We start from the raw sequence: 11,315 nt of genomic DNA on the forward strand, positions 1-11,315 counted from the left end.
TATATATATGTATATATATATATATATATATATATATATATATATATATATACATATATATATATATATATATATATATATGTATATATATATATATATATATATATATATATATATATATATATATATATATATATATATATATATATATATATATATGTATATATATATATATATATATATATATATATATATATATATATATATATATATATATACATATATATATATGTATATATATATATGTATATATATATATATATATACATATATATATATGTATATATATATATATATATATATATATATATATATATATATATATATATATATATATATATATATATATATATATATATATATATATATATATATATATATATATATATCTATATATATATCTATCTATATATATATATATATATATATATATATATATATATATATATATATATATATACTTATATATATATCTATATATATATATATATATATATATATATATATATATATATATATATATATATATATATATATATATATATATATATATATGTATATATATATATATATATATATATATATATATATATATATATATATATACTTATATATATATATATATATATATATATATATATATGTATATATATATATGTATATATATATATATATATATATATATATATATATATATATATATATATATATATATATATATATATGTATGTATATATATATATACTTATATATATATATATATATATATATATATATATATATATATATATATATATATATATATATATATATATATATATATATATATATATATATATATGTATATATGTATATATATATATATATATGTATATATGTATGAATATTTAAGTTAAAGATATATAGATAGATAGACATATGAAATGAGTGACTACAAATAAATCACTAGATAGATTGATAAGAAATATTCTGATAAAAAGATCAATCTGGCAGATGGCTGTAGAGGACCTGGAGCCCCTCACCAAAAGTGAGCAGAAGGATGCACGAGAGGGCGAGACGGATGGCAAAGACACGGGTGATTCCCTCAATGCCCTTTTGACATCAGCTCTCCATAAGCATGCTGCAAAGAAATTGGCAAAGGTGAGTTTGTTTGGAACTTTGTGTATGAATTAACTGTGAATATGAATATGGATTCTGTTTAGTATGTAAAGTATTTTTCATTGTTTTTTTTTTTTACTATTGTTTTTTTTTTTTAATTTTTTTTTTTTATTAACAAATAATAAAACTGTATTGTTCAACTATTTCAGAAAGTAGGCAAAAAGAAAAAAACAGAAAATGACCAGGAGGTCAGAATAGAAAAAGTTGCTGAGAAAAAGTAAGATTGCAATTATTTTTGTTTTGATGTAATTCAGTAAGCTGTACTGGTTACCGCAGATTTCACACTTGGTAGTTTTTTAACCTCAAAAGACTAGAATTACATTGTCTATTATGTCACCAATGCCAGTTTTTATCTTTGATATTTTTAGTACTCAAATTTGTGGTTAATCTTTATGGTATGGATGCACTCAGTTAGGGCAGATTGAATATGATATTCTTGTAGAGGACAAAAATTGCAGTTGTCGGTTCAAGAAATAATTTACAGACACATCATGGCTGGTATAAAGGGAAAAGATAGTGGAAAGTGCCACTCTCAGCCAATTGATACTCTTGTGTTTCAGCTCTATCTTGCCATGCATGCTGAGATGAAGACAGTGTTTCTTGGGGGTGTTGGGGGGCAGAGCCCCCTATCAACTCTCTCATCTGGCAGTTCAGGCACGCCAATCACGGCAACTTGATTGATGAATAAATTTTTTTGACGTGGAGTTGTCCATACTGTAAAGAATTACCAAATTTACATAGGAAAATATATTTCATTAGTTACTAAACTGTAGGGCAATGAAGTAGTGTATATATGTGTATCTGTATATATGAATAGTAAAAAGATGGTAGCCATAAAGCAAGTCATATATGTGAAAAATGATATTGTTAGAGAGATATTAGGGCTACAGAGTATAATGGGCAATTTTTCTTTTTTTATGGTGGGGAGAGGAGTATAGGTAGAAGAAACTCACCAAAATGTACTAAAATTACATATGCACACTCCCTGCCTCTCATTGCCATAAAAAAAACATGGTGAGACTGTGCTCAGTTGAGCATATTGAATATTAGATGTAAAAATACTCAAATGAGCATTCTTGGTCTTAATGAGTTAAAAAAGACATAACCTAAGAAGCCTGATTTCTCAATGGTTGTCATGTAGGAATAAATGCATTATTTCAGCTCAGATAATTCTAATAGGCATGATTATGATGTGGATAATCTGAACACACCTTTAAGGTAGTTTTTCTATGTTTCCTTGAAGAGTTAGTATGTTGAATATAGAGATTTTGGTATTTGAGATTATTTATGCAGAATTTAAGGAATATATAAATGTAAAAAAGGATATATAGCTTGGGATGGTGATACTTTTATGCTGCTATATTGGGTAGAGAGTTACCATGTGTGTTTGAAGTGTTTTTTTTTCTTATTGTTGCTATTCCTTTAAACAGGGATTATCCCAAACATACTGTGGTATTTCCAAAAATATGCATAGATTACTCTTCAACAATTTGAATAAGAAAATGAATTTTAATCCCTTATTAGGAAGAAGGAAAGTAAGTTCTCCAAGGGAAAGAAATCTGATGATGAATTGGAACTAAGAGAAGTTACAGTCATAAGGGAAAAGAAAAAAGGAAAGAAGACAGTTCAAGATGAGGAACGTCTCCAACCACCCGAAGAAGCGGAAGATGAAACTCTCAATGATCTGGAAGCAGGGAAAGAGGAGGTTTGTCTTTTAGCTTGAGTAGTATCAATGTAGATTAGGTAGAGTATTTTATGCAGGTAAAGAACAGTTAAAAGATGATATTGACAGTAGTGGTGGTCATTTCTGTGATGATGATGATGACTGAGATTATGAGAGAGAGAAGTATTCAACACTTAATTGATGAACCTTTTTGTTTTTTGTGTTCTCAGTTTCCAAGTATCTAAATACAATATACAGAGGGTACAGTCCAATAGAGATTTGAATTTTAGTTTCTTATCAGGTATGATGTAATGCATAAGGAAAGAATATGTGCTTTTTGGACTGGAGTAACTCAATAAAGAAGATACAATTTAGTTTTGCTATCTTTTGAATGATTTTACTTATTAAGTCGTATGACAAGTAACTATTTAAACTTGTAAGAAAAGGTACTGTGTATGAAGTTCCATTTATATGAGATTATTGATATATTTAGTTTTTTAAGGGACGCTTATCAGTTCGACGAGACATAAGGCATGAGAGGTCATTGATATGCAGTGTGGGAATGTGGATCTTAAATAAAGAGGCAAACAACATTTCGTTAATCATTATATTGGAGAACACAAGATAGGTTTAAGCAGATAAAGTTAGGATGGCTTTTGATATATCTTTAGGATGACAACAATGATGAAGAGGTGCCACGCAAAGATTCCTGTCCTTCTGGCCCCGAGATTGATTCACCAACGAGAGACTACCTCAAAGCTGTCTCTGTGCCCAAGAAGAAAACGGCACGGAAGCCGAGGCGTGTTGTCAAGGATGATGGTAAGGGTTTATGTGGAACATTGTTTTTTTCTTTTCTACCTTTTTTTCTTTTTCTTTCTTTCTTTCTTTTTTTTATTTATTTCTGTTTTTCTTATTTTTCTGTTCTTTTCTCTTTTCTTTTCATTTCATTTCATTCCTTTCCTCTCCTCTCCTCTCCTCTCCTCTCCTCTCCTCTCCTCTCCTCTCCTCTCCTCTCCTCTCCTTTCCCCTCCTCTCCTCTCCTCTCCTCTCCTCTCCTCTCCTCTCCTTTCCCGTCCTCTCCTCTCCTCTCCTTTCCCCTCCTCTCCTCTCCTCTCCTCTCCTGCTTGTTTTGCAGACTCTCTTGTTGTGCTACACCTTACTGTGATCTCACTTATGTTCAGGGTATTTTGATATCCTATTGTATGCATAGTCTCTTCATGTTAACTCTCTTTTGGACTTTTCCTTACCCCAAGAGCACTGTTGAGGTCAGAGTTTCATGTGCATATTGGGCGAAAGAAAGTACTTTTGGTCCACTCAGTACCCACTTATTTCAGCTCAGCTTGTTATTTGAAGGTATCAATATGGATGATTTGGACTTTTCTTTTATTTAACTTTTGCCATGTTTCATCAAGCATACACATATGCATGAGAGTAAGAATTGCCATACTTTGTCGTGTATGGGTTAATGTGTTCTCCACTGTAGTTATATGTAGTTTGTTAGAGTTTAGTATGATTTGATAATATGTAAAAGATTATTTTAAAATCAAAATATGTAGGTGTTTTTGGCAGTATTTATGTGTCTAGCTTGAATGAGGTAGGTGGAAATGCAATATGAATTTTCAGAATATGTATAAGTTCCATTATTCAAAGACCAAAGTTAATGCATCTTTAAACAAATGTTCATCTGTGTATTGGTGTAAGATTGTTCCTTTTTTTTGTGCATTAATTTATGTTTGATTTTCCCCCCAGAATCACTGCAGGTGACTTAGTGTAAGATAAGGTAGTATAAACAAGATTACACAAAAGATGAATAGATATGCCTTTCATTTGAATCAAAGAAGGATTGGCTCTCCCAGTTGTTGCTTATAGATAAAAAAGCAGTCATATCTGAGTTAGCAGCTTGTGTTTTCACAAGGGGTGACTAAGCACATTTTGAGCTATCTATGTATACACTAAATTTACAAAACATAACTACAGTGGATATTACATGTAACTAATTAGGCTAAGCCACAGCAGTATGGTTTATTATCTATTTTATTATTATCATCACCATCATCGTCATTGTCATCATTATCATCATTGGTTTGCCACATTTTCTTAATCTTTATCATTACCATCATTATTATTATTGTTATTATTATTATTATTATTATTATTATTATTATTATTATCATTATTATTTTGATAATTATTTTCATTAATTTTATTATAGTTTTTTTTTTTTTTTTTTTTTTTTTTTTTTTTTGATAATGATAATGATTATTATTATCATCATCATCATCATTAGCTATCATTACTGTTATTACTACTATTCCATCGACTGCTGTCAGTATAACAGGAACTGTTATTATTATACCATCATTTTCAAAATTTTAAGCGCTTAATCTCAGTCATCTCTTATTCCCAGGGAAAGTTTTAGGCATAACAGTGCATTGCGCAGATAGGCTCGAGGGATCGCCTCTGCTGCTGCCTCATCCAGCTGTCCAGGTAATATTCACAGATTTTTATTGATTTTTCATTCGGAAAGGGTAATGAGAAAGTCTAATAGACTGGGTTCTTTGTTTGAATAGGTTGTGATCTTGAAGCTTTTGTATGAATTTATTAGTACGTATGTATCTATATACATAGATATATCCCATTCCAGGTGCACATTTGCAATGCAGACACGGGTGATTGGCTACAGAAATCCATGCCAGAACGGAAAGTCACTTCCTACTACGAGAGTAACGACGTTGACCACATTCTCCCCATCATGACGCAGCCATATGATTTGCGCAAAGCCAAGTAAAGATTTGTGTGTTTTTTCTTTCATTCTACGTAATGACCAAAGAGAATTATTTTTTTGAGAATAATGATTGGAGGCTATTGGTGAATTGGGGTAATTCATTATTTATCTTTGGAGATGGAAGTGTACTCTGCTTATGGATAGATTTATAGATAGATAGATAAACAATTACATGGATAGAAACAGTCATGGAGATAGATAGATATTTATTTGTTTACTTATGTTTTTATATTTATGTATTTATGTACAGGTATTTTTATCATAATTTTTTTTACTACATTTAAAATTATTTTTACTACATGTAAAAAAATACATGAACACATTTTCCTCTTATTTCAGGAGTCTTCATTGCCGCTGGGAAGAGCAGCTGATATTTAATGAGCCGATGGGGCATTTCACTTCACCCGAGCCACAAGTCATCGTTTTCTTCCAGATGATGGACTTCCCACCCTCATCTGCCAACACCTCTAATGTCACGTCCAACCAGACCAGGGGATCGGCAGCAAGTCGCGGCTTGACGACATTTGCCTGGGCATTCCTCAAGGTGCAGGGGGCTAACAACCACTTCAACATTGGTCAGAGGTTGCGGTTGCAGCTCTTCCGGCCAAGAAAGCAGTCTGGGATTGGCCTCAAAGACTTACACAGCTGGTGGAAAAGCGGCAGCCGGACCAAATATCCAGCCACTCTCTATGTCACCCTCCAGGAAATGGTCATACCGCAGAATCCTCGGCCAGCTCTGAGGTAGGATTAAGGAAATGGCGGTGTGGAGGAGGGAAGGAAAATTAATGGAATTGGGAGGAGATTGAGGAAGAGGAATATGAGAAGAGAGAGAGGAGGAAAGGGAGGGCAAGAGAATATTAAGGAGTTGAGGAAGATAAGCAGACTCAAGAAAGAAGGGAAAAAGGAGGAAAAGGAGAATTGAAAGGGAAAAAGAAGATAGGAGGGAAAAGAGAGGGGAGGGGAAAGTAGAGATAAGTGAGAGAAGTAGATTAGGGTAAAGAAGAATGTAGGGGCAGAAAACAAGAAGAGAAGAGGGGTAGAAGAAAGAGGAGAAAAGGAAGAGGGGAAGAATAACTGTGAAAGTGGAGGAAGAGGAAAAAGAAGAGGGAGAAGAGAGAGGAGAGGAAAGTTGAGGAAAAGGGGTGGTAAAGGTGCAAAAGAGAAAGAAAAAGAGAGAGTGAGAACAAAGGAAAGGTAAAAGAGATTGAAAACTGAGTATGAGGAAGGGATGAAGAAAAAAGAAAAGAAAAAAAAAAACAATATTTTAGGAAATAGCAAGTTTGTATACAATGATTGTCTGTAAATAAGCTGAAGGGATGAAATTTGTTTTTATCTTAACTGAAAATAATTAGCCCTGTTTTGTAATTATTTGATGGTTTTGTAATTGTATATTAACACACATCTAATACCTGAATTATATCTACAGATCCATGCTTGCCACACAGCAGGAGCAAGGTGGAGGATCAGTTTTGATGGATGTTTTAGATCAGTCGTCAACAAATGGATCAGTTCATGGACCTTCAAGTACACATGACAAACTACAAGTCAGTTGGTCACGCAAACCAAACCAGTCCTGTAAGATCCCAAACCATGTCAGACACTGCCTCTCCTATACTGACCAAGGTTGCCTAGTGGTAAAATTTTCAAACAGTGGACTGAAACTAGCCTGTGGTGCTTACAAGCAGATTCTTGTATATGATGTTTTAAGTGGGCAGCTTGAACTAAGTTTATCTGGACATTTGGGGCTTGTTTATGATGCATCTTGGAGTGACAGTGACGAGATGTTGCTTACAGCATCTGCAGATTCAACAGCGCGTGTTTGGAACACCAAAGCTGAGGAAAGCTGTGGACATGGCCAGGTTTTAGCTCACCCCTCGTATGTGTATACAGCTAGATTTGTGCCTTCAAGACACCAAGTCATAGTCACTGGTTGTTATGATCATGTTTTAAGGGTCTGGTGCAGCAGTAAGGGAGGAGGTTATGGGGTTGTGCAGGAACTAACAAATCACTTGGGCTTTATTAATGCACTCTGTTTCAATCCAGAAGGAGATGTGCTGTATTCAGGGGATAAGCAAGGCATAATTCTAGTCTGGAAGGTCAGTATACCAAAGAAGGACAAGGGAAAGAAGAAAATCAAGCCCTTGACTTTTGAACATGAAGTAAAGATACCTGACATTTTAGGAAACACAATCAATACCATAGCTTTTCATCCAGGAGGTTACCGCTTGCTGGTTCACACAAGGGACAGCCAGATAAGACTTGTGAATCATGTGCATTGGACTGTAACTCACAGGTTGAGAGGTTTACTGAATGTACGTGAGCAAATTCGAGGATGTGTAAGCCCATGTGGAACTTGGGTATTGTCAGGCAGTGAAGATCATGGTGTTTATATCTGGAACTCAGACACCGGAGAAATGGTGTCAGCTTTTATGGATTTACCTATTGATGGAACAATATCATGCATTGACTATCATCCACATGAACATATGGTGGCTTTATGTTCGTATTCCAATGAAGCACCAGTCCTGATGCTAGATTATGATGAGGACATGCAGGTCACTAATACCACAGTCCCACTTGCGGTTCAACCTGCTGGCTCAGTGACTGCACACTCTCCTATGTTGAGAAGTCCAAGTCCAAGCATTGTCCCAAGAAAATTGTCTTCTTCGCCTCATAGGAATTACACCTCCACTTCCATGGACAGAAGTGTATCTTCTGTGCCACAATCTGAAGTGCTTCCATACAAGACTAGGCCTTTAGACCCTAGTTCTTTCCAGCACAATAATATGCACGGTGACGTGCACAACACAGCTCTTGATCACGATGCCTCTACTAAAAGGAACACAGTTAACTCTGTTGGAAGTAAAGACCTGTGGAGTGAACAAGGCAAAAGAATTCTTAGCAAGTTGGACACAGTGCTGAAAATGGCAAGTGAAAACCCCATTGGCCTAAATGACAGCAGTGTTAAGTAAGTTCTGATTTTTAAAAGGTTAAATTCCATATAGCAAAAGTACATATACAGTCATGTAAATTGTACACCCTTGTTTGTTTTTTATTTGTTTATATATTTTTAAAACTTTTAGATAGCAGACAAGGTATACATAACTAAAGATTTATCATAAAAGATACATCCATGTACTCCAAATCAAATCTGATATCTGATATGTCTCTGTTTGATTGACAGCCACTATGGGGATGATTTGGTGCCTCTGGGACAGTTGGCTACAGTCTTGTATGACTACCACAGTGTGGAGCGTGATGAACTTTCTGTTAAGCAAGGTATGATATGGCATTCTACTTTGTGTCTCTTATGTTTATTTGTCTATTTATTTATTCATTCATTCACATTGGTACTACTTTCTTGATCGTTCAAATTCTCTTTTTTGTCTCTCTTGATATGCTGATAGTGAATTTCATGCCACACAAAGCACCTTAACATGTGTAAAAATAGAAGAGGATATTAGTTTGGCCAAAAAATTACACAGGTTTTGTGAGCTGAAGAGGATACTAGAAATGATTTGAGTTTGTGAGCTAAATAGGATACTAGGTTGACTAAAAATCACTCAGGTTTTTCACCTAAGAGTGTACTAGTTTGACTAAAAGTTCTACAAGTTTTGGGACCTGAAGATGATACTAGTTTGATATGAAATGATTTTTTTTTACCTAAAGTGGATACTATTGTGCCTAAAGTTTAGCAGGCTTTGTGACCTGAAGATCTTATTTTTACTGAAAATGATACAGGTTTTTAGTTTCTTTTATAACTGTGAAAGTGTTTCACATCATTCAGCATTACTCTTTTTTATGTTGCTATGAGAACCACATCTCAGGGTTTATAAAGTAAGGTATAAAATTGTACTTATTGTCCATATTCCTAAAAGAAAAGAGGAGAATGAATAAATACCTTGTAAATGTCTCATATGCTAATCATTTTTTGTTTTATTTCAGGAGATTATGTTATGGTGATTCAGGAAACCAACAGTGATTGGTGGCTGGTGCGAACTGCTGACCAAAGACTCACTGGCCTTGTACCAGCTTCATACCTGCAGCAGCTACATGGGGGAATAAGGGTAGACTATGACGACATTGATTGGATAGATTCGGGGAATGTAAGTTACGAGCTAAATTCACGGAAGTATGTTGCTGGAATTGAATATAAATTGGGTGGAATCAGGATCTGATTTTTAAAAAGTTTTCTTTTCTTTCTTTCTTTTTGTATTGAAGATTAGTAGCTAGCCTAACTCAGATTCAAACTTTAACTTGACAAAGATAATAACCAAGCTGAAAATTATCCATGACCTCTCCATTCCTCTAAACAGGTGATAGCCATCCCGTCAGAGTGCGGAGAGGTGAGTTTCATTTCCGACAGTGAGGGAACTCCAAGCAAAGCCAGGGCCAGGAGGCATAAGGCAAAAATGGGTGGAGAAACTGCAAAAGTCATCACTTCTACGCCAAGACCTAAGTAACCACCAAACAATGAGGGAAATAAACACAGGTGCCGATACTGTAGTTTGTGCCTACTGCAGAAATGTGTACAATTTTCCAAATCTATATGGAATTATAAACTTTTCCTTGTTTAATTATTTGTTATTTGTTTTTAAAAATGATAGTCGAAAGTGGTGCTTGAAAAAGGCATTCCATTTTAAAACCTCAGAGAGGCATTGATTCATTTATTTATTTATTTTATCAAGATTAATTGATTATACATTGTATAGTATATTGTGACAGTTTTAAAGAGGGCATTTCCTGGGTATCAATTCAGTTTTTCTTCTTTTTATGGAAATGCAGTCTTGTTCCTGATTCCCCAGATAGCTCTGTCAAAGATAGGTGGGAAGGGGGTAGGATAAAGATAGTAGTAACCATGAGCAGAAATTAGTCTCCCCCCCCTTATCAAATACTTGACGAGTTTACTCATAGGCTTGAAAAGCATGTAGTAACATGTAGCAACTGGTGCTTCACAAGATGCCTTTGGTTATTTTCTTGTGCCTGGAGGGGGAAAAATAAGTTATAGATTTACAGTGTCCTTGAAACTGTGCCTCTGAGTTAGTTAAGGTGTTGACAGTGGTGTGCTCTGACGACAACCAAAGTCTTTATGTGTAATTTTATACCGTCCATTAAATAGGTGCCATTACTGCTGGAAAGTTTTATTATCTTTTTGTCTGAATACAATTTCTTGGCCATGAAACAAACTGACAAAAACAAACAAACACACGCACATGCACGCACACACTCTCACACACTCACTCACACACTCGCTCACACTCACACTCACACTCACACTCACTCACTCACACTCACTCACACTCACACTCACTCACTCGCACTCACTCACTCACTCGCACTCACTCACTCACTCGCACTCACTCACTCACTCGCACTCACTCACTCACTCGCACTCACTCACTCACTCGCACTCACTCACTCACTCGCACTCACTCACTCACTCGCACTCACTCACTCACTCACACTCACTCACTCACTCACTCACTCACTCACACTCACTCACTCACTCACTCACTCACACTCACTCACTCACTCACTCACTCACACTCACTCACTCACTCACTCACTCACTCACTCACTCACTCACTCACTCACTCACTCACTCACTCACTCACTCACACACACACACACGCACGCACACACACACAAACGATACACACACGCACGCACACACACACACACACACACACACACACACACACACACATA

The 11,315-nt window shown here is 34.7% G+C and overlaps 1 protein-coding gene across 2 annotated transcripts in view; it reads left to right on the forward strand.

Annotated features, from left to right (window-relative positions):
* Positions 1 to 10,959, forward strand: part of LOC113813245 (jouberin) — a 12,211-nt gene extending 1,252 nt beyond the window's left edge. For both annotated transcript variants that reach the window (XM_070140008.1, XM_027365213.2), the window contains exons 2-12: positions 994 to 1,140; positions 1,308 to 1,375; positions 2,683 to 2,863; positions 3,493 to 3,640; positions 5,229 to 5,308; positions 5,466 to 5,605; positions 5,946 to 6,347; positions 7,033 to 8,574; positions 8,791 to 8,885; positions 9,552 to 9,712; positions 9,923 to 10,959. In XM_070140008.1, coding sequence (XP_069996109.1) covers positions 994 to 1,140; positions 1,308 to 1,375; positions 2,683 to 2,863; positions 3,493 to 3,640; positions 5,229 to 5,308; positions 5,466 to 5,605; positions 5,946 to 6,347; positions 7,033 to 8,574; positions 8,791 to 8,885; positions 9,552 to 9,712; positions 9,923 to 10,069 — 3,111 coding nt within the window. In that variant the 3' untranslated portion in view covers positions 10,070 to 10,959. The remainder of the gene's footprint in view (positions 1 to 993; positions 1,141 to 1,307; positions 1,376 to 2,682; positions 2,864 to 3,492; positions 3,641 to 5,228; positions 5,309 to 5,465; positions 5,606 to 5,945; positions 6,348 to 7,032; positions 8,575 to 8,790; positions 8,886 to 9,551; positions 9,713 to 9,922) is intronic.
* The last annotated feature ends 356 nt before the right edge of the window (positions 10,960 to 11,315 follow it).

Source organism: Penaeus vannamei, chromosome 26 (assembly GCF_042767895.1).
Source record: "Penaeus vannamei isolate JL-2024 chromosome 26, ASM4276789v1, whole genome shotgun sequence".
In the NCBI taxonomy this organism is placed as follows: domain Eukaryota; kingdom Metazoa; phylum Arthropoda; class Malacostraca; order Decapoda; family Penaeidae; genus Penaeus; species Penaeus vannamei.